This window comes from Lissotriton helveticus, chromosome 3_1 (genome assembly GCF_964261635.1).
Source record: "Lissotriton helveticus chromosome 3_1, aLisHel1.1, whole genome shotgun sequence".
Lineage (NCBI taxonomy): Eukaryota > Metazoa > Chordata > Amphibia > Caudata > Salamandridae > Lissotriton > Lissotriton helveticus.
Genome location: NC_136061.1, coordinates 1,553,739,078 through 1,553,763,040, shown reverse-complemented (window position 1 = coordinate 1,553,763,040; position 23,963 = coordinate 1,553,739,078). Strand labels below are relative to the sequence as shown.

Below are 23,963 nucleotides of genomic sequence, written 5' to 3'. Positions count from 1 at the left end.
TTATGTAGGATTTAAAGGCCTTACAGACCGTGAGTAGACTTGGGACCAAATCACTGTTTATTTTGAAGTATTGTTCAATTTGAAATGTAGATCTTCCCTAAACACTGCATCAGGGATAGTCCTGGAGGAGAACTTCGAGTTGGGATGTCGAGGTTCAAAGACATAGGGAAGTGATGAGAAAGGGTTCTCTAAAAATAATCAACACTAGTAGTCAGGAATGCTACTGGGCCACTGAAAAGCCAATAGTTGATACAGGAGTAAAGATCATGTGCTGCTAAATAGAATACATAGGTCCTCTGCGTTTCAATATGGATCCTCCACATGTCCACAAGATCCAACATATCTGTCATTTGCATTAAGGTGTGCGTCACTCCACAGGACTGTGTATCAGGCAATTGAGATCTATCAAGTTTAGTATTCAGAGAAAGATTAACATCATCAACCCATACTAAATTAACTAAAATAGTGGGTTTGTATTTACAGCACAGAGTGTATCTTTCATCAAAGAACTCTAGTGAGTCAAAATTTAGAGCATATTAACCAGCATCACCTGGAAGTCATGTAGCGTTCATTTTATCAAAAGGAAATGTTGGACCTGACATCCTTGGTGTGGTTCCCCCCAGTTTTTGTCTTCCACCCCCTTGTTTTATCCGAATTCGTGTTTGCTGGCTTTAGGACTCAGTGCTCTTTACCACAGCCAGTCAGTTCTAAAGTGCTTGTGCTCTCTCTTTTAACTATGGTGAAACTGCTTCTGCCAATTGGCATATTTACTTTACTTTAAAGTCCCTAGTAAAGTGATACTACATGTTCCCAGGGCCTGACAAATTAAATGCTACTTGTGAGCCTGCAGCACTTATTGTGTCACCCACTTAAGTAGCCTTTTTAAACATGTCTCTGGCCTGCCAGTGCAGCCTTTGTGTGCATTTTTAAGCGGCCATTTTGATCTGGCAAAATAAGCTTTTGCCATGGCTAAACCTTCCTTTTTAATACATATAAGACACCCCAAGGGTAGGCCCTTAACAGCCCACAGGGCAGGGTGCAGTGTATTCAAATTTTGGACATGTACTTTAAACTTTAAATTGTCCTGATAGTAGGATGACCAGATTTTGAGAAGCAAAAATCGGAACAGGTCAGACATAAAGGCATGACTAAAACCTTTAGCCTTACTTCTATATCAAACCTGCCATCTATCTATCTATCTATCTATCTATCTATCTATCTATCTATCTATCTATCTATCTATCTATCTATCTATCTATCTATCTATCTATCTATCTATCTATCTATCTATCTATCTATCTATCTATCTATCTATCTATCTATCTATCTATCTATCTATCTATCTATCTATCTATCTATCTATCTATCTATCTATCTATCTGTCTGTCTGTCTGTCTGTCGGTCTGTCTGTCTGTCTGTCTGTCTGTCTGTCTGTCTGTCTGTCTGTCTGTCTGTCTATCTATCTGTCTATCTGTCTATTATGTATAGTTTGGTCAGCTCTTCCATAGGAAAAGCCTTATTTGTGTTGCTAATAACTTTGGCACTGTTAGACAAATCCCCATGATACTTTCCAAAAAGATGTTACTTTCTGACTTGTTTGTACATGGTAAGTTTTGGGGACATTCGTCAAGTGGGGCCAGAAAAAAGGGGAGTTCTAAAACACAAACCCCCCATACATTTTCCAAAGACTTCTTTAGACAGGGCTACAGCAAAAACTGCTGAACGGAATTACACCAAATTTAGCTGGAAGCTAGATCTTGGTACTCAGATTGTGCTTTTTGTGATTTTGTGTAAATCCGTAAAGTAATTTTTGAGAAATTATGGTTAAAAAAATAAATAGGTTTCTGGATGGTTGGGTTCGCAAGTGGCTCAAAGAAGTTTTGCCGGAGAACCATTTAAAAAATAGAGCACTCTGATTGACCCAGGGAGCCTTTTTCCCCTTGTGCCATCTTGCTGCTGCGGGTGCGAGCGCTGTGATTGGCTGCCAGCAACATGAGAAAAATGCTGCCGACAGGACTCAGGGTCTTAGTCCCCAATCCTAATGTAAATAAAAAAATTATAAAAAGGGCCAGGGTAAGGATATGCTGCCCCGCATAGGCCCTGTGGGGGGAGGGCATAGAGACACCCCCTGGGGCCAAAGTTAAAACAAATCTGTAATTTTTGCAGAAATCCAGCAGGATTCCTGCTGGCACACAAAAGAAAAAAGCAACCAGGGCCTTAATCCTCAGAGCTCCCCCCGGACAGTATTGTTTATTTAAGGGGAGAGAGTGAGAAGCCCCCCTCCCTAAGCCATTATAGACCCTGGGGAACCCACTCCCAGTGCTGCTTTCAATATGGGGCGACATTAAAATCTTGAATGAAAAAAACCAACACAAATTCATAAGTTATAGTTAGCAGAGCTATCTATAACTAGCACTCTCGCCATGCACTGCTTATGACATCACATATTACATCACTTATGACATGTTCTATGACATAATTTGTGATATCACTCATGACATCTCAAATGACATCCTTGATGATATCCTCCAAGCTTCTTTTGCACATATTGCTTTATAAACTTGTATGGCATTAGAGGGCTGAAAGAAAGTACAAAATAGCTCAGAAAAATATGAAGCATCATTAATGCCATCACAGATACAACTCCCTTGCGTGTAGAAAGCATGTGTTACGTGCAACATTGACACTATGCCATACACTTCATAGGTAGCCTAGTTCACAGTAACAATCAACCATACATATATGGAATTCCTGTATTGCACATGGTGTTAAATCTGAATAAAATTGTTCTGAGAAAGCCAAGTTCCTGAAGATACTCAATGTCTGTTCCATAATGAATGCCATACTATGGACAGCTTTTATCTGTATCAAACCCCTCTCACAGTCACTGAGAAATTTAGAAATGAAGTTGATATAAGAAGGAAAGTGGGTATTGTAAACAGTGTTTACTCTGTGGAGAGAGTTTACTCGGTACTACATTATTTACAGACAGTAAAACTCTCATGAGAAATACAACACAGAGCATTTAAAAGGCTCTACTAAAAATAATGCACACTCAATGCAACACTTGTCAAAAAAGATTAAAACAGAAAAAACACATAAAAGAGTCCAACAATTATATTGTAGAGTTTGTTCTCTTTGTTTCTTCTCTCCTCCTTTCAGGAAGTACACGTAGTTTTAGAGTACTATTGTGAGAGGTATGTGATTGTTCACGTCCTGAGGCGAAAAGCCAGGACTTGCTGTGCGAGACCTTTGGTTGGAACTGTGTATTTTGATTTAAACCTTACGAAAATTGTATCTTTATGTAGCGCCGAAATTGCTTTTAAGCCTTTTAAACTGACTTGTTGCCTATCGCTAGACACAGCGTGTCTCCTCCCTTGCTGCAGACTCAGGTCCGCCAACTTTGCTCGTGAGTCTTGCCAGGACCTCCCCCTTGCAGCCGAGTAAGCGCTGGATAGGGTCCCGCCATCTTGGGTGAGGAGCAAGGTGAGGGATAGCAGATTAGTGCTAAGCCCCTCCCCACCTCACGCCCTGGCCAGTACAAAAGCCCCACAGCCCATGCCCCCCCAATGAGTACTATTGTGATTGTTCACGTCCTGAGGCGAAAAGCCGGGACTTGCTGTGCGAGACCTTTTGTTGGAACTGTGTATTTTTGATTTAAACCTTACGAAAATTGTATCTTTATGTAGCGCCGAAATTGTATTTAAACCTATTAAACTCACTTGTTGCCTATCGCTAGACACAGCGTGTCTCCTCCCTTGCTGCAGACTCAGGTCGGCCCACTTTGCTCGTGAGTCTTGCCAGGACCTCCCCCTTGCAGCCGAGTAAGCGCTGGATAGGGTCCCGCCATCTTGGGTGAGGAGCAAGGTGAGGGATAGCAGATTAGTGCTAAGCCCCTCCCCACCTCACGCCCTGCCAGTACAAAAGCCCCACAGCCCATGCCCCCCCAATGAGTACTATTGTGAGAGGTATGTGATTGTTCACGTCCTGAGGCGAAAAGCCGGGACTTGCTGTGCGAGACCTTTTGTTGGAACTGTGTATTTTTTTTTTAAACCTTACGAAAATTGTATCTTTAGGTAGCGCCGAAATTGCTTTTAAACCTTTTAAACTCACTTGTTGCCTATCGCTAGACACAGCGTGTCTCCTCCCTTGCTGCAGACTCAGGTCCGCCCACTTTGCTCGTGAGTCTTGCCAGGACCTCCCCCTTGCAGCCGAGTAAGCGCTGGATAGGGTCCCGCCATCTTGGGTGAGGAGCAAGGTGAGGGATAGCAGATTAGTTCTAAGCCCTCCCCACCTCACGCCCTCGCCAGTACAAAATGGAGCTTTTACACCAGGGGCGCAGCGGACGGGCGCAGCGGGCGCGCCAAAGGGAAGTCCGTCTGCGCCCGTCCGCGGCCGGCCGGGGACAGGGGCTACGACCCCTGGCCAAAATGGGACTATGATATGCTGGAGTGCTCAACAACTCCATGACCTATGTCCCGATTATGCCAAAGCCTGTCTCCACAGTTTGAACGTGGAAGACACCATCAGCTGTAAGGTGTGTCAGTACAACTGGAAGATTAGACCTCCTGCCAGGGCTGAGCATACTAGGCTTACGTGTGGGCTACTCAATACCAGATCCATGAGGAAACATAGTCTTGATATTTATGACCTGCTTTCAGACATGAAACTCGATCCACTGTTTCTCACGGAGACCTGGCTTGATTCCAATTCAGAGCCGGACATAGTTGCCTCTCTTCCTGCTGACTACACTCTGGTTCATCTGAACAGATCTGTAGGTAGAGGTGGGGGGATAGGGATAATATCTAAACAGCCATTGAGCTGCCAACTCGAACCTCTAGCTATCGCTGACAGCGAGATAGGAGCTTTCTCCATTAAGGTTAATAGGGGGAATACGGTGAATGGCCTATTGATATATTGCCCACCTGGCCCCTCTACCCAGTTCATCACCAGCTTGACTGAAGGCATTACGGAGACGGCCCTGCGTAGGGATAAGTTTCTGCTTTTGGGTGATCTTAACATCCATTTGGACAATCTAGCAGACGAAGGAATTACTGACTTCTACCAGCAACTTCAATCCTTCCAATTATCCATTGGATCAAAAGCCCCTACCCAGCTTAAGGGCCACTTGTTGGATCCCATTTTTTCCAACTGGGCAGGTGTAGAAGTTCAGTCTCCAGTTCCTGTCCCCTGGTCAGACCACTTTTTAGTACCTTTTATAATAGCTATCCCTGCCAATACTGCCCAAAAGTCTTCCAACACTAAATACCTGAGTAGCAAATGGACTGCGTTCTCCAAAGCTAAGTTCGACTCTGCCCTCACCAACGGTGGCAGACCAGGAGGGGAGGATGCTGTCACAGCATCCGATAGACTTGATGATCGCATTACTAATGCCTTGGACAACATAACCCCTCTCTGCCATAAGAAACCTTGGAGCAGACCTCACAAATCTGCCCCTTGGTTTAGTGCAGAACTTCGCCTAGCTAAAACTGAATGTAAGCAATTAGAAAGGCAATGGAGGGTGGTCTATCTTGATCAAGCTAAATTGAGATATATGGGCAAACGCAGGGAATATCATAATCTAATCAGGCGCGCCAAAACTAACTATTTATCCGATAGGATTGGAGAAGCTCATAACTCCACTAAGGAGCTATTTAAAATCTATAAAGAAATTTCTCTATGCAGCTCATCTGTTGATCCTTCCTTGGCTTCAGTGGAGTCCTGTAACCGCATTGCCACCTACTTCTCTGACAAAGTGGCCACTATCTATTCCGCCTTCACAGGGGGAAAGGAGAAGGCAACAGAGTTTAGTGAAAACTCACCATTTGATGAGGGCGCAAATAGGTTAGGCAACTTTATCACTCCACCCTCTAATGAGCTTCAGCAGATCTGCCGCTCTATCAAGTCAGGGTCCCCCCGTGATCCGGCCTCACCGAAACTTCTTGGAGGGAGTATGGAAATTCTTGAGCCTTTCATCAGAGATGTTCTGGATCTTTCTTTCAGGACCGGTACCGTACCCAAAAAGTGGAAGCAAGCGATTGTGCTCCCGCTCAAAAAAAAACCTAACCTCAGTTGGGACAGGCTGGACAACCTCCGGCCTATTTCCCTTCTTTCCAACATTGTGCTTATATGCCAATGCGGTAAAGCTTTTTTTTGGATATTAGGGCTCCATGACAGCTTTCTCAACTTGTTTGAAGGTGGACCTGCACTTCCGATTGTTGTGCGACTCATTGGCTTCCTCTCGTTGTTACCAGGACATTCTTTCGGCGTGTTGCTAGATCACCGCCTACTTGCACATTGAGGAAACGTGTCGAGCGAGCAAACAGTGAAGGGGGCCAGGAAACACTGTAAGGAAACGTGACAGTTAAGACCGGCCGGTACACGCAAGTAGGCGGTGATCTAGCAACACGCCGAAAGAATGTCCTGGTAACAACGAGAGGAAGCCAATAAGTCGCACAACAATCGGAAGTGCAGGTCCACCTTCAAACAAGTTGAGAAAGCTGTCAAGGAGCCCTAATATCCTAAAAAAAGCTTTACCGCATTGGCAGATAAGCACAATGTTGGAAATTAAGATGCCCTGATGAGAGCCCACAAAGGCAACAGTGCGGCTTGAAACGCGTCGGTACAGCGAGAGTTCCGCTGAGTCAAACTAAAGCGCCTATATAAATAATATATGAATGACACTTTAGAAAGACGTAACACTGAAAAATTTAAAATGAACTTGTTGCTCAATTGGATTGAATTATAAAGAGCATAATCTTTGCTCCACATTGGTTTTTGTTCCTTAATGTGGTTGTACTGTGCATAGTATTGTTAAAATGTACTGTGTATAGTATTGTTAAAATCTCATTAATTGATATGAATTCAGTTGTTTGCATATATGAATGTGAGTATTGCAAAGTATTAATGTATGTGATAAATGTGTGTAAACTGTATGTGTAGTTCTGGGGAGATCAGATTCCTTTTATCTTTAAAAAAAATTCATTTTTTTAAAAAACTGGGTGATTAAATAACCCAATCACGAACAGAATATAGCGTGGTTTTTTCTCAAATAATTGAAATATAAGTGACAAGGATACCAGGTTATTACTGTTGATACTGTTTAAGAAGGCCCTACCTGGTTCCGGTCTATTGGGCCTATCCCCCCCTGTTTATCTACTTTTAGAAAGTTGGCATTTTTTTGACCTAACCATTTGGTGCCTACAGCCTGTATTCTGAGTCACATGACTAGATGTAGCTGGCAGTTGGTCTTCGTGTGTTGCTCCTTAACAGCGAACCAAAGGAAAATAGGTGTTGGCAAGATGGGCCATATCTGACTTGAAGAGGTGAAGGAGCTGCCACCTACCACACTTGCACATCACAAAGGAACTGCCTGGGCACACTCACAAAGGGTTTGGCGCTAGTCTTTTGTGACTCCAGAAAAGATGGGGCTAGGGCAGTGAGGCATGAATTTCCAGGCACCTCTAGGGTGTAAACCGCCAGAACCTTCTCCTACTTCAACGTGGGCACAACGTTTAAATAATGGACCCTCAGACCCAACTCTTCAGTACACCTCTGGACCTGTGGGAGACTCAAAAGGGCAGCTGTGCAGCTCTGCAAGAAGGGCTGCTACTCTACTGCCCCGCTGCCAGAGTGAAAAGGACTGGATGTAAATTTTGAACCCACATCACAGCTGTTCTTTTTAATCTCTCTTTCACTTGGAATAATGTCCCCACCCTCTGCTGCTGTAAACAAAATTCTAGCCACTTTCTGTTTCTTGGCACATGTCTTTTCTCCTTAGCTTCCGAATTCCTCCTGGCACTGATTTGCGGGTTGATCTTTTAATGAGCCTCCTCTGTGCAATAGTAGAGCGACTGCTCACACTGGGTTGTGTGCAGTCGCGTAACGTTAGCCCCTGCTGTGCAAATGTTGTCCCTAGCTCCAGGGCCCCCCTCCAGCACTGTGCATGGATGGCAGGTCCTTTGTCTCAGAGCTCCTGACAGGGTCTGGAGCATGGGGGGCCCCCTCCGTGTACTTTGCAGGGGGACCCATCAAGTTTTGTTACTCCACTAGTTGTGTTTGGTGCCTTAGAGCCTCAACTGCACAATGCAGTTGAACAATTTTCAGAGTGGGAATGCTGCTACCATCACCAAAGTCATTGGGATTGTGAAAATCCAAGTGTCACATAAAGGGCTTCATTACAATGGCGGTAGGACGCGAGTCCGACCGTCATTGTAGCAGGATGGAGACTGGCCGACAAGTAGTCGGTGGTTCCATATCATGATTAGACCAATGTGTATGCGGTTGGAAACATGCCTTTTACTATTGCAGCTTGTACTGTGGCCTGGAAAAGGGCCACAGCACAAGTTGCAGTAGTAAAAGGCAAGTTTGCAAACATCAATGCACCGTGGGCTTGGCACCATGTGATGAATGGCACACGGTGCATGGATGTTTGGGGGGTGCTCCCCATACCACATAGTGGAGGCTCTCAGGGGACAGGGGCCCTGCTCGGGCCCCAAAGTCCCTTTCTGATAGCTTTTCCATGACATAGACCTACTCTGTGCTCAGGCAAAACTGCAGAATGCCTACTTTGCTGCTTGAAGATGCCTCTGTCTGACCCCCTCTCTCACCAAGCCAGCACTCTATAATGGAAAGATAGCCAGAGTCCTGAGATGTGAAACTCAGCTGATCGAACAGGAAGGCCATGGGTGACTGCGCAGTGTAGAAGCACCTTAACAGCAGGTGATGGTAAGGAGGTCAGCAAACTTCTCAATAGTATCAAGTGAGTGAGGTTGAGCATGTTTTGCACATTCAGCCAGCACCAAACATGGCTTCTAGTCAACATCACTTTGCACATTGGGGGCCATATTTACGAGCCCCTTGGGCCGCTAGAGAGTTACTTTTTGTGACACTCCAGTGGCACTAATCACAAAGTCATATCTATGCGGCCACATAAAGCCACTATGCATGGCTTTGTATGGCCTCATAGGGGAACGGAGTTTACATTGCATGCGCTACAACGCATGCGATTACAACGCGGTCATTACAACAACAGCGTTGTTACAACGCAAGCCATTACATAGCAAGTCATTTCTACGACTTGCTGTAGGGGGCGCGTTAAACTAAGGAATAGTATAATTTATTATTCCAACACCTTCCCTATTGTTGCACACACTGGAGTTGGAATAGTAAATTATACTATTCCTAAGTCCAGTGAGCCCCCTACAGCAATTCGCAGAATCAACTTGCAATGTAATGGCTTGCGTTGTAACAACACAGTCATTGTAATCGCATGCGTTGTAGCGCTTGCGATGTAACATCACATATTCCCTTTCTGTGTAGGAAGGACCCCTAAGGAGGTCGCTAATGACCGTAGAGCAATTCGAGGTCTAGGAGCCTTTGGAAAGCTGTGCCTTCCGTTTTACAAGTCAGATGATGGTGGCTGGTGGCCTTCAGGGATATATTTCTGGCAGTGATTGCTCCTGATGCTATGAGAGGCAGCAGTGCAGTTATTTTGTGTGCTGTGATAGATAATTCCTGATTCTGTTAGGGAAAGACCCATGTTACAGGGGACTGACTTTACCTCTTGGGGACATTTTTGCTACTGGTGGATGAAATGTTTCTGCTTGGGTCAATGCTTACATTTGTTTCTAAGTGTCACTCAAAGTGTCACACATAATCCCACTGCAACATGCAAGTGTCACACACAAGCATACTGGAAACTTGGCAGTCTATCTGACTGTCTTTTTCTATCTTATTTCAATCCCTCTTTCTTTCTTCTCCCTGTCTTTCTTGCTTCCTATTTCTTTCAATCTCCCCCAATATTTGATCCATCGCAGTTTCTCTTTCTGTCCTCACTCTGGGCCTAATTTACAGTTTGGGGGACAAGTACTCCATCACAAATGTGACGGATAGTGATCCATCGCAGTTTCTCTTGCTGTCCTCACTCTGGGCCTGATTTACAGTTTGGGGGAAAAGTACTCCATCACAAATGTGACGGATATCCTGTCCACCTGCTTCAATCATTCAATTGCATTTCTACAGTGCATAGCTGCTTCAGAGTAAGCGCACCGGCGCTAGCAGCGAAGATGAACTGCGAAGGTTAAGAGCAGGATGATCTTAGGCCTCCTCAAAAAGTAGAGTTTCTTAACCTCTTTCAAAGATGGGCTCAGAAGGATTCACGTGTAAGTTGATGGAAAGTGAATTACAGAGTATGCCAGTAAGAAATATTAAGGATCCTGGGGACTTGCAAATGTATGAAATTATTCGTTCATAGGGGTCTAAGCTGCTGGTAAGGCCGGAGCCTTGCCCTTATGTTCAGGGAGCCCTGACCAGTCAAGGCTCTGAATACAAAAGTAAGCGCCTTGAGTTTGATACGATTGGCTGTTGACAGCCAATGGTGGCGTTTCAAGTGAGTCAAGATTGATTAACTAGGCGGTATTCTCAGAATCAATATTGTTGCAGAATGCTGCACAATCTGCAGCCTCTGAGTCAAAAAAGTGGGCAGGCCCAGATAAAGACTATAAAGACACCTTCTTGGAACTACTATTATATGTAATGTGTTTGTAATAGGTCAGATGGGGTATCTGTCACATTTGTGATGGAGTAACCCATCTGCCAAACTCTAAATCAGGCCCTATGTCTCTTACTTTCTATTTGCTCATTGTCAGTGAAACTGATCTCCCACCCTCGCAGCTCCACCATTAAGTGAGGTGCCCCTGCCCCAGCACTCTTGAGTGTTGGTGATCGAGGCCCTCCTCCACCCGCAGGTTTCCCTGCGCCTCATCCCTGGTGGTCCAGTGGACATCTGTCTCCTTTCTCTCACTCTGCTCCTTCACTCGTTTTTCTACCCTTTCTATCTTTCACCTTTCTGCACCTTTCTGCATCTCTGCTCTTTTGTGCCTTATTTCTGCCCATTTTCCCTTTCTCTCCCTCTGTTCCTTCACTCGTTTTCACTCGTTTTTCTACCCTTTCTATCTTTCACCTTTCTGCACCTCTGCTCTTTTGTGCCTTATTTCTGCCCATTTTCCCTTTCTCTCCCTCTGCTCCTTCACTCGTTTTTTCACTCGTTTTTCTACCCTTTCTATCTTTCACCTTTCTGCTCTTTTCTGCATCTCTGCTCTTTTGTGCCTTATTTCTGCTTATTTTCCCTTTTTTCTTTATCCCTTCTTTCCTCCCTTTACCTTTCCCCGCCGCTGCTGCCCCTGCGGCCCCTCCCCCACCAGCGCGACCGGCCCAATCCAGCTCCCCTCCCCGCTCCCGCCTCCCAGCTGTCCAGCCCTCCCCGACCCCTACTTAATGGCGGCCACTGCGTGGACAGGCGAGCAAGACCACTGACTCATTGTCAGTGAAATTGTTCTCCCACCCTCGCAGCTCCACCATTAAGTGAGGTGCCCCTGCCCCAGCACTCATGAGTGTTGGTGATCGAGGCCCTCCTCCACCCGCAGGTTTCCCTGCGCCTCATCCCTGGTGGTCCAGTGGACCTCTGTCTCCTTTCTCTCACTCTGCTCCTTCACTCGTTTTTCTACCCTTTCTATCTTTCACCTTTCTGCACCTTTCTGCATCTCTGCTCTTTTGTGCCTTATTTCTGCCCATTTTCCCTTTCTCTCCCTCTGCTTCTTCACTCGTTTTCATTCGTTTTTCTACCCTTTCTATCTTTCACCTTTCTGCACCTCTGCTCTTATGTGCCTTATTTCTGCCCATTTTCCCTTTCTCTCCCTCTGCTCCTTCACTCGTTTTCACTCGTTTTTCTACCCTTTCTATCTTTCACCTTTCTGCTCTTTTCTGCATCTCTGCTCTTTTGTGCCTTATTTCTGCTTATTTTCCCTTTTTTCTTTATCCCTTCTTTCCTCCCTTTACCTTTCCCCGCCGCTGCTGCCCCCGCGGCCCCTCCCCCCCAGCGCGACCGGCCCAATCCAGCTCCCCTCCCCGCTCCCGCCTCCCAGCTGTCCAGCCCTCCCCGACCCCTACTTAATGGCGGCCACTGCGGGGACAGGCGAGCAAGACCACTGACTCATTGTCAGTGAAATTGTTCTCCCACCCTCGCAGCTCCACCATTAAGTGAGGTGCCCCTGCCCCAGCACTCTTGAGTGTTGGTGATCGAGGCCCTCCTCCACCCGCAGGTTTCCCTGCGCCTCATCCCTGGTGGTCCAGTGGACCTCTGTCTCCTTTCTCTTACTCTGCTCCTTCACTCGTTTTTCTACCCTTTCTATCTTTCACCTTTCTGCACCGTTCTGCATCTCTGCTCTTTTGTGCCTTATTTCTGCCCATTTTCCCTTTCTCTCCCTCTGCTCCTTCACTCGTTTTCATTCGTTTTTCTACGCTTTCTATCTTTCACCTTTCTGCACCTCTGCTCTTATGTGCCTTATTTCTGCCCATTTTCCCTTTCTCTCCCTCTGCTCCTTCACTCGTTTTCACTCGTTTTTCTACCCTTTCTATCTTTCACCTTTCTGCTCTTTTCTGCATCTCTGCCCTTTTGTGCCTTATTTCTGCTTATTTTCCCTTTTTTCTTTATCCCTTCTTTCCTCCCTTTACCTTTCCCCGCCGCTGCTGACCCCGCGGCCCCTCCCCCCCAGCGCGACCGGCCCAATCCAGCTCCCCTCCCCGCTCCCGCCTCCCAGCTGTCCACTGCACGGCCGCGCCGCTGGTGCACCGAAGGCGCGTCAAAGTCTGCGCCCGTCTGCGACCCGTCCGCGACCAGCACCAGGAACCCTGGACCTCCGCCCCACCAACGCTACGACCCAACAGCACTCCACGCACTCAACCCAGGCTGCAACAACTGCAAGCTAGCATCACCAGCCAACACCCATGGACCCTTCAGCTGTCACCGCTGCTTGCACACCTGCAGCACCGCCAATAACACGGATCCAGCACAACCCGCCCACTAGAACACAACCGAACCGAAGACCCTGCAATGCATCCTCCTCAACGTCTGATCCCTCCACAAACACGCCACAGAAATCTGGGACCTCCTCGACAGCACCACCCCGGACGTAGCATTCTTCACCGAAACCTGGACCAACACCACCTCGGGACGGGACATCGCCATCGCCATCCCCCAAGGATACAAGATCTCCAGGAAAGACCGCCCCACCCACCCAGGAGGAGGAATCGCCATCGTCCACAAATCCAGCCTCCGCCTGAGCACACTCCCTGACGAGTCCACAGAACTGATGGAACACCTTCACTTCAAGATACTGGCCAGCCCCACCGCTGCCCTCCGAGGAACCCTCATCTACCGACCCCCTGGACCCCGCGGACCCTTCGCCAACTCCATCACGGACATTATCTCCCCGCAGGCCATCGCATCCACCAACTACACCCTGCTGGGAGACCTCAAATTCCACCTCGACAATCAACTGGACCCCAACACCACATGCCTCCTGGACAACCTCCACAACATTGGACTCCGCCAGATCGTGACCGAGCCCACGCACTCAGCAGGACACACGCTCGACCCCCTCTTCACTACAGGAAACTCCATCACCTTCAGCCACACCACCGACCATCGTTGCGTCCACTTCATCTTCAGAACACCCACCATCCACAGACACCAGCACCTGCTTCCACAAAGAAACTGGACCAAAATCACCGACGACCAGCTTACCTCCTCACTCAACAACTCCACCCCAACCATCGCGGAAAACGACGACCCCAACACCGCAGCCCGAACCCTGCATAGATGGATCTCGGACAGCACCAACACCATGCCCCCCCTCAAGAAAAACAACAATACCCGTGCCAAGAAAGCCAGATGGTTTACCACCGAACTTCGAGAATCCAGGCGCACATGCCGCCGCCTCGAAAAGGCCTGGAGAAACACCAAATCCACAGAAGCCCACAACAACTTCAGAGCCGCCACCAACGCCCACCATCAACTCATCAGTGAAACGAGGAAAAAAGCGATTGAAGACAGAATCTCCACCCACGCACACAACAGCAAGGAACTCTTCAGCATCATCAAGGAGTTCGCCCAACCCACCAGCGAGTCTACCGACATCCCTCCCTCACAAGACCTCTGCGACAAACTCAGCACCTTTTTCCACCACAAAATCAAGAGCATCTACGACAACTTCGAAGAAGATAACCAACACACTGAACCCTCACCAACCACTCCCGACATCCGGAAACCAGCGATTGATGACTGGACAGCCCTCACCACCGAAGAGGCACTGAAGACAATGAAGTCAATCCACTCAGGGCCCCCCACGGACCCCTGCCCCCACCACATCTTCAACAGAGCCGCCGACACCATCGCGATCATGCTCCGCCACACCATCAACCGCTCCCTGGCGACCGCCTCGTTCCCCGACGACTGGAAACACGCCGAGGTGAACCCCCTCCTAAAGAAACCCTCAGCGGACCCCACCGACCTCAAAAACTACAGACCCATCTCCCTGCTCCCGTTCCCAGCGAAAGTCATCGAGAAAGCCATCAACAGCCAACTCGCCACATTCATTGAAGAACACAACATCCTCGACTCCTCCCAATCCGGCTTCAGAAAAAAACACAGTACGGAAACCGCCCTCCTCGCCGCAACAGACGACATCCGCACCCTACTGGACAAAGGAGAAACAGTAGCCCTGATCCTCCTCGACCTATCAGCGGCGTTCGGCACAGTCTCCCACGCACCCTAATACGCAGACTCTACGACGTAGGAACCCAGGACAAGGCCCTCGACTGGATCTGCTCCTTCCTCTCTGGCAGGACGCAGCGGGTCAGACTCCCCCCTTTCCTCTCGGACCCCACACCTACCACCTGCAGAGTCCCCCAGGGCTCTTCCCTCAGCCCGACGCTCTTCAACGTCTACATGGCTCCACTCACCCCCATCGTCAGAACCTACGGACTCAACATTGTGTCATACGAAGACGACACCCAGCTCATCCTCTCCCTATCCAATGAGCCCAACACCACCAGACGCAACTTTCGAGAAGGCATGGAAGCCGTTGCCAAATGGATGAAAAACAGCTGCCTACAACTAAAAACCAACAAAACAGAAGTACTCATCATGGGCCCAAACCCCGACGCCTGGAGCGACACCTGGTGGCCCACCGCCCTCGGAAACCCGCCAACCCCCACAGATCACGCACGCAACCTGGGAATCATCCTGGACTCTGAGCTCAAAATGGACCGCCAGATCAACTCTGTCTCATCTTCCTGCTTCCACACCCTCCGCCTCCTACGTAAGACCTTCAAATGGATCCCCCTTGAACACCGAAAGACAGTCACTCACGCCCTGGTCACCAGCAGACTCGACTACGGCAACGCACTCTACGCCGGAATAAACAAAAACCTCATCCGCAAGCTACAGAACATCCAGAACGCTGCTGCAAGACTGGTCCTCAACCTGCCAAAACACTGCCACATCTCCCAGCACCTGCGCACACTCCACTGGCTCCCTGTCGAGGTGAGAATCACCTTTAAGATGCTCACCCACGCACACAAGGCCCTCCACGGCACCGGACCAGCATACCTGAACAGCCGACTCAAATTCCACGCACCCCAAAGAACCCTATGATCAGCCCAGCTCTCCTACGCCGTGGGCCCCCACACCAGAAAGACCAGATCGGGAGGCCGCTCCTTCTCCTTCCTCGCAGCCAAAGCATGGAACGCCCTTCCGCTCCACCTCAGACAGACAACATCGCTCCCCATCTTCGCAAGAAACCTCAAAACCTGGCTCTTCGACAGACCCCCTCCTTGATGGAATGGAACCTGCACCCCCCGACCCCTAGCGCCTTGAGACCCTTACGGGTGAGTAGTCGCGCTTTAACAAACCCCTGATTGATTGATTGATTGACTCTCATTTTCCCTCTCCCATTTTTTTTCTCTCTCACTCGGTCTAATCCTATCACTCACTCTCTTTCTTTTTCTGTGTCTCTCTCACCTTGTCTCTCTCTCTCTCTCTCTTTCCCTCTGTTTCTCTCCTTTGCTTTCTCTCACTCTCACTCTCACTCTTTCTCTGCCTCTCTCTTTCAAACCTAGCCTTTCTCCAGCAAACCAGTTGCTAGGCAGTAGGACATAAACTACATAGATCTTGTTGGCTCATGGCTCTTGTGATGTCTACAAAGAAATGAGATTTGTTTTGGTCCTTGAGCCATGTATTTGACTATTGACACTTTGTGTATACATAAAACATATACTGTTTTTGTGTCACATAGGTGTTACTTTGAAGCTGCGCCTTTTAGACACTGTTCTTGCTTCATGGTGCAAAATATTATTAACAGATCACTTTAGCAAATTCTTCCCTATTTCCATAATGTGCAGTAGCATGGCAAGGGGGGATGTCCGCCCCAGGCGGCCGCATGGGACAACAAATGCAGGATTTGTTTGCCAGCAACCCCCTGCTCTTATGACCACCGCGGTAAAGGCTGGGACCGCCACTAGCGGCATAAGGCCTAGCTACGCCACTGATAATGTGTATATATTTAGTGAAAAAGCAAACTTATGAGTCGTTGAGTGATAGCATATGAAATGGTGCTGGTTCCACCAGTGGGAAACCAAGAAGGAGTCTTCACCAAAGAGTGGAAATCTTAAAGATCTGCATGAAGGACCAGGATATGCATTATTCTTGAGTTTGAAGGAGTTGCAGTGCTTTATTTGTAAAAGAGTGAGGGCTGGTGCCCACAGTTCTCCTCAGAAGCATGCGAGGAGTGCAATTAAACGTCGGTGTGTCGAATCCCAAGGCTGGTAGTCTTAAGTCCACCTCATGCCTCCTTTATCCTCTGCCAGACACTGCCAGCCCATTTAACTCACTCTAATAGCTTTTCTCCCTTTGTTCCAGTTCCTCTGGTTTTCCGATTTGAATGTTTCGGTTAATGTCTGATGCATAAAAATCAATGGCCTCCACCGGCAACCACCGGCTCAAATTAAGTAATGGTTATTTTAAGAAAGTGACCAACTACTTTTCTAAGAAGCAGAATTGATGGGCAGCTTATCTACCGTACACTGTTTCATTTTATCTAATGGGGTTCTGTCTGGCTGGGAAGGTGTAGGCAGTAAAATGGTCAGAAAGGCCCACAGCCATCTTAGACCAACTTTCCTGCGTATGATGTTCCATGCAGGGTGGCTTAGTATGGAATTCCTGCACCTGGTTGCCAGGATTGTTATTCTGTGGATTTTATTCCATGCCACATGCAGAGGACTTCAGCAGATTCCCAATTTTAGTTTCTTGTAAGAATATTTGTCCAACCTTAATTCCTGGGACATCCTGCACCAGATAGTGAATACCTATGACATCGCTCTACGAGTGCGAGATTAAAATTACATGAAGGGAACTAAAAGAGCCTTGCCTGGAGTACAGAGTAACTAATTCGCAAAATATGTTGGAAATTTCAGGTGGTGGGCTAATGCATCGGCCATAGAAATGTATCACTTCTGTTCACCGAGGGCCAGAGGTACGACGCGTGCATTTTGTGCCTCGCAAATTGTGCTGCTTTGTGACTCGCAAAATGCAATGTACAACGGTGTCTAAGACACTGTTTGCGATTCCCAATGGGGTCGCAGATTGCATGTCTCATCAATGCAATTTGTGACCCCATTGGTAATGGGTAGCACTCACAGGGAAGGACACCTGCTGGAGTCAGTAGACCACCATGTCTGTTACTGCTTTTCAATAAAGCAGTTTTCTTTTTGTGATGTAGCCCATTTTCCATAAAGGAAAAGGGATGCATTTAAAACAGAAAAATGAAACTTTTCAGTTTAAAGTTTTAAGGGCAGGAACCGGTCCCTGGGAGCACTGTCTTCTCTTAGAAAATATGTTCACACCCATTTCAAAGGGGAAGGGGTCCCCTGTGTTAAAATAGAAAGGTTTCTCCTTGTGCATTACCTTATGTAGGTTAGCATTCGCTGCACCATTTTCTGTTAAGATGCCATTTTGAATCCTGATCGAAAGTATTTCTTTGCTATTTCTGAGAAAAGGTTTCTGCTAGGTTTCTTTTCTCCAAGGTTGGGTTTTGCTTCACTAATGAATAGACTGTTCTTATTAGCGCATACCTTTCTCACTAGATACAGGCCTCCTCCCACTTGTCTGGTGACGGGACCGACTGGACACTGGAGTAACCTTGGACTTTGTAACTTTGTAAGATATGAGCACTGAGATTGTTTTTCTCTCGTATTCCATTGCTTTGCAGCACCTGCCTGGAAAATTCCATTATGGGCGTGTCCTAGCCCAGTTACGAACTGTAAATAATGTATCTTTATGCTTGTCGATTTCAGTCCCTTTGCAGCACCCCTAGAGACTGGGCAAACTGGCTTCACTCTGAGTGTACCTGAATAAACAGATATTGGTTTGTATTCTCTACTGTCTGACCGACTCTTCATTTGATATGGAAGGCTGAGAGGCGGTCATTAGTGACCCAGGTGACCCGAATCGCGCCACTTCCTTCACCTGGGGACCCCTTCCCATTTGCGAATGGTTTACCACCTACTTGTAGTAGGTGGTAAACTGAAAGTGTTTTGCGACCGCAAATGCGGTTGCAAAACAATGGCACTTACCATGTGGACTAGCTATTAGGAAGGGACGTCCTTGGCACGCCCCTTCCTAAAAGCGAGTCGCAAACGCTATTTTGTGAGTCTGTGACTCACAAAATAGTATTGGTACATACCACCACCGTTTTTTTGCGGTTGCAAAAGGGTTGAATACCCTTTTGCGGCTGCAAAAAACGGTTGTACATCTGGCCCTGAGTCTTATGAAGGGATCTGTTGGCAATTGACCTGTGATCTATTTTAGTTAGGTCGTGGAGAAGGCAAGTCATTGCATTCTATACTTTCTGCAGCAGTGGGCTGATTGTTGGAGCAATATAGCGTGGAATTAAGTCTATTGTCTTGTTTTGGTCTTGTTAAAGTATTTTGGCATTTTATAGAGATTTTCGCAGATAGTTTTCTAAGTTCAGGCCGAAAGCCCCAAATAGCTTTAGATTAAGTATATAATTTAGGAAGGTTATAGCTTCTCAGTTTCACAAATTAGAAGTTAGCTCACTTCGTGTGTAAGTTAACCTAAAAAATAGGAAAGAGGTGAAGACAGCAATATGCAGAAATGTGTCTCTTAATTTCTAGTATATTCAATTACTGCAATGTAGTTATTTAATTACATGATTTATTCAATACAAGTACATTTTGCCTGTCTATGATTCTATATACACAAATATGTCACTTCATCCAAGTTTCAAAATCCTTTCACTTGTTTGCGGAATATTCAGGATAGTGACATATATCCATGAGCTGAATTACAGAAAACCAAAATATAAAGTTATTAAACATGTCAGAGAATTCAATTACCTATTCAAAATAACCGAAGATGTCGGATATTGGATGACACATTGATGTATGGTCTTGCTTTATACAACATCCTGTTTTTAAATCATAGACTTTCAATTGTTTAATAGTTTGGATTGATAATACCGTACAATGTCGGGTGATCAGATGTCAGGAGGTCAGGAGACCACCTGATAAGCAGGAAAAGGGCCACAGCACAAGCCACCGTGAAAAGGAGCACTTCTTGCAAATCCATGGACCATGTGCCATGCACCACATGGTGCATGGCACATGGTGCATGGAGGTGAGTGGGGGCAATCCATGTGCACTCAGGGCCCCTTTTCAGTGGCCCACGAGGGACAGGGGCCTTGTTTGGGGCCCCCAATATCCCTTTCCACCAGCCTGTACACGGTGGTGTTCCCACCATGAAAGGGATATCCAAATCCCAACTGCAGTGCCTGGCTGGGCACCACCACCATTAAGGGCTGTGACTCCAACCGCCGCCCTGTCGGGATCTGAGATACTGGTAGTGGCGGCAGTGTGGACTTCTACTGTATAGGGTCCGACTGCACCATAATTGCGGTCAGACCGAAGGGCTGTCGGTTGGTCGGGCAACCACAGACGGCCTGTCAGTGGCTGTTCAACCAACATTGTAATCAGGCCCTATGTTCCCGTTCTCCTGAGGAAGGTCATATGTAAGGGCCTGGACGCGTAGAATTGTGGCTCTGTTCTGCGATTTGCTCCCACCTCTGAGGAATGTGAAGTGGATGCTGTCACCGTCTGTTATCTAATACCGAATTAGTGACCGACAGAGGTTCCTACATACCTGGCGTTCTTCGTGGTTCCCATGAATCTCAATGAAGTCGCCAAACACTTTCACCTGTAGCTCTTCGGGGGAGAAATGCTTCACATCCAGGTTAATGGAGAACTTGTCCTTGTCAAACCGCATCTAAAAAAGAGACGTGCACACTGAAATGCATGTAATGCAACGCTTGCGCATTACAAAGAACATGGGATGGTGACAGTAAGACTATGTATGCGTCATGAATGACTAAAACAGCAAGCATGATAGGGCCATTCACATATAGGAACACATTACCCTTTTCTCTAATTAGCTCAGTGTCTTTATTACTTTTTTTCTCCACTTTTATTTGATGTTTATATCATAACAAGCAGTTGAGGGGCACCTTAATGAGGTCTAAACCAATTGCACCAGGGAATCATATCAATATCTTCCTCGTTGCGGTGATACAAGTCTCATATACATTGATGCCTCAATTCACGAGTAATATTCATGCTTACCCTCCCATAGCAATGTCGTTCAGTTCACCCTCCATTAACTTGCACTTATATATGGATAACATATAGGTAATTATGATGGAACACAGTTCAAACTTTACCCTTGAATTTGGGTGAGATTGGCATAATTCATTCTTGCCTCATCCATAACTTTGCCCAACACCACTTGTGGAAAATATTTTTTGTAAAAAAAAAAATCTTTGCTAGGGAATCTTATAGTAAAATATTTCAGAGAGGGGGGATTCTCAAAATGTGTGTTTTTTTTTGGGGGGGGAGATATTTTGGCTTGCATTCTCCAGATGGAATTTTGTATGGGAAAGTACACTTTTAGGGAACTCCTACACAACTCAACACCCATCCTCCATCATCGCAAATATCTCCCTTCAAGAATTTCTTGTTTTGTACCACGCCTAGGTGCCCTTTGTGATCAAATCTGGTAGCCTGCTTTTAACCTCTCCAACAGGCCTTAACTTGACCTGCCTAAATAGCAACCATAACAATTTTTTTTAAAGAACTGCAACCCTGCTTTTATGGAAAGTTCCCATTCCACCATGCTGAAAGACTATAATGTGCCTGGGAAGCAAGTCTCTCTTCACTGACTCTTTTTGACACATAACACCACTTCCTAATGTTCTGGATCCTTCCCCATTTCCCCATAGCTTCTCTTCACTCTTCTTTAAAGCCCAGCTACCCCCTGGCAAAACTACACTCGCCAGAAGACAATCACAATCGTCAACGTCTTCCTTGTCCAGTACTTCATCCTCACATACTAGCAGCCTTGACAAGCAATTCGATTATCTGTTCTTGGCACCTAGACCGTGTTCCACTTCAAAATGATACTCCAACAACTTTGATTTTAGTCTAAACAACCTGGCCTTAGAATTCATTGAACTGATGCTTGGGCCGTTAATTATTGGCACCACAGGCTTGTGATTGGTCTGAATCTGAAACTCTTTTCTCTGTACATACATCCGAAACGTATTCATGGCAAAGGTGCAAGCAACCATTTCCTTGTTAATGACCAAGTAGGGCATTTCTATGGGTCCCTGTCAGACTTCATGAGATGCCACATCAGTTGGTCAGGAAATGTCCCACAAGGAGGAGATGGAGAATGTTGCAGTGGCGACGGCAATCGTGGAATACAACTTCCAAGGTCGGGTTCGATACACGCTGCCGCGTCTACTGAGCCCATGGCTTGACTTTCAGGTCAGAGAGGGCGGAGCTCTCTGAATAATCAATGGATGCTAACAGCTCTCTCTAGCAACATTGGTTGTTTCAACCTTTACACTTGACGATTTAGAGCCTAATTTATGGCATCTTGGCGTAGGGCAGCGCAGCAAGACACCTTGCTCCACTGACCTACGCCAAAGTGAAAGGGCAGGAATGCACAGTATTTAAGCAATACAGCGTATTACTGTCCTTTTTGCCTGTGCCATTTCGGCAGCCCAGCGCCAATGTAGACACCCTTGTGCCATGGTGCTAGGGTGCATCCGTTGCCGGCAGGATTGTTTTTGTGCAGGAAGGGACACCTTCCTGCACAAAACATCCAAAGAGGAGTTTACCTCTTTCTGCGTGTGCTGCAGAATGTAGCACACATGGAAAGAGGAAAAAATAAGGAGAAATAAACATATTTTTCCTCGTTACGCATCACCTCCAGAGGCGTACAGATCTGGCACTTCCCCAGGTTTACATCACTTTGTAAATGTGGTGCTGCGTCACATTCCATGGGTTTCGTGTGGGAAAACCCACCGCAATGCCCATAAAATGCCGGATGCTGGGTAAGGCGACCCAGCGATTTGTGCTGTCGCCTTGACCATAATTTACGAGGCCACTCATAGCCATGCGGGGTGGCTTCATAAATCTTTATGAGAGCCCTGCGTCATTCATGTACCACTTTACGTGCTGCAAAAGTGACGAGGGCTCTCATAAATAATCATCCCATTTCGCACCTGTTTCATGCTGGTAACAAGGGTATTACCATCTCACCTCACTCGCTCTCTCTCTCTCAGACTGTACCGCTTCTTCCCCTAAGTTCTAACAGGTGTTCCCTGCCCCACTGGATCCTGATACAGTGATCGTGACCACTTTTAAGTAGGACTGCTTTGCTATCCCTTAAGCGACAGGACAAGGATTGTGAAAGTCACAGAGTGCAAAAAGAAAACACTATAGTGCATTCCTTCTTAATCACTTTTTGTGTCAAAAAATGCACTTAGTCAACATTCACTTGCATATACCGTGATTATCACTCCATGCCTAGGCACAAAAAGACTGAACACTGGTGCTAATAATGAGGCACTTTCATTTTCATACACCACTTGTTGCTGAAGAACCTACACATATTGTCTTCCTTTCTTAAAAGCTTTAGTAAAGGGTCAAATAGTTTGCAAAGCTCTGCAAAAACTTGCCATAAAGTTCTGCCGGCCACTTGCATGACATTAAGTGCTATCTGTTGACTGGACCTGCGACTTCCTCAAAAACCTTCAGCAAACCCAGCCTTGAAGCAGCTCCCTCACTCATAATTATGCACTCAATGTATTCTTCCTCCTTCACCTTTAGGGCACATTTTCTTTCTGAAACGCAAACCTTCATCTTTCATTCTTCTCTCTGCAGACTACTGTTCACCTTTCCCATAGATACGCAGGTCCTCGAGGACCTGAACTCCTTCGATTCCTTTGAGGATTTCTTCCATCAACCTCAGAAAAACTGCAGTGGTCGATGCAAGATCGAACAGCATTCTACAAAACTACAACAATTGGTGACAACCACAATAAACTGTCACTGGGTTCGATAATCACTTGCTCACACAGCTTATTAAGCATTGTGGCCAGTTATGCCCAAACACTTAAGGGCACTTTATCCTTCCACAGTAAAACATTAGACTTCACTTGATCTTCAATTCAAACTTGCTCAACTTTCCCAACTTCTCTTCAAAACTCTCCCCATGTGTGAAAGTGATTTCTTGCATGCGTACAATTTCATCCAAGTTTCCACATTCAGACAATAGGAAAATCTAATGTTTACCACCGGGTCTCAGCAAGATGGCAAGACAGTTAAGAGCGGTGAAGCGGGCAGAGAGGGGTATAGATAGACGACGGAATAGGTAAAATTAAATAAATAAATGAAACCACTTACCTTGCGCTCACCACATCGCCAAAGTGGTTTTTATTAAATTTTTAGTTAATTTTACCTATCCCGTCGTCTGTCGACTACCGCCCATCCCCCCTCCTCCCACCACTCTTACCTGTGTGGGACGCGCCTGCCTTTATGATGCCAACCTGGAAAGTATGGGCCCAGCCTGAAAACTTCGATCTTTCCTCAATACGGCATTCTTTAAAGTTAATCTGCCCTTCACAGAAGTCTAAAGTTCTATTTAGTTCCCCCCTACACACCAGGGGATAACATCCAGAGGTAATATATTCATGAATTTACCTTTT

The 23,963-nt window shown here is 46.6% G+C and overlaps 1 protein-coding gene across 1 annotated transcript in view; it reads right to left on the bottom strand.

Moving 5' to 3' along the window:
- CRYAB (crystallin alpha B) overlaps window positions 1–23,963 on the bottom strand; it is a 56,948-nt gene that overhangs the window by 5,184 nt on the left and 27,801 nt on the right. The window contains exon 2 of the mRNA XM_078683950.1: window positions 20,057–20,179. Within this exon, the coding sequence (XP_078540076.1) occupies window positions 20,057–20,179 (123 nt within the window). The remainder of the gene's footprint in view (window positions 1–20,056; window positions 20,180–23,963) is intronic.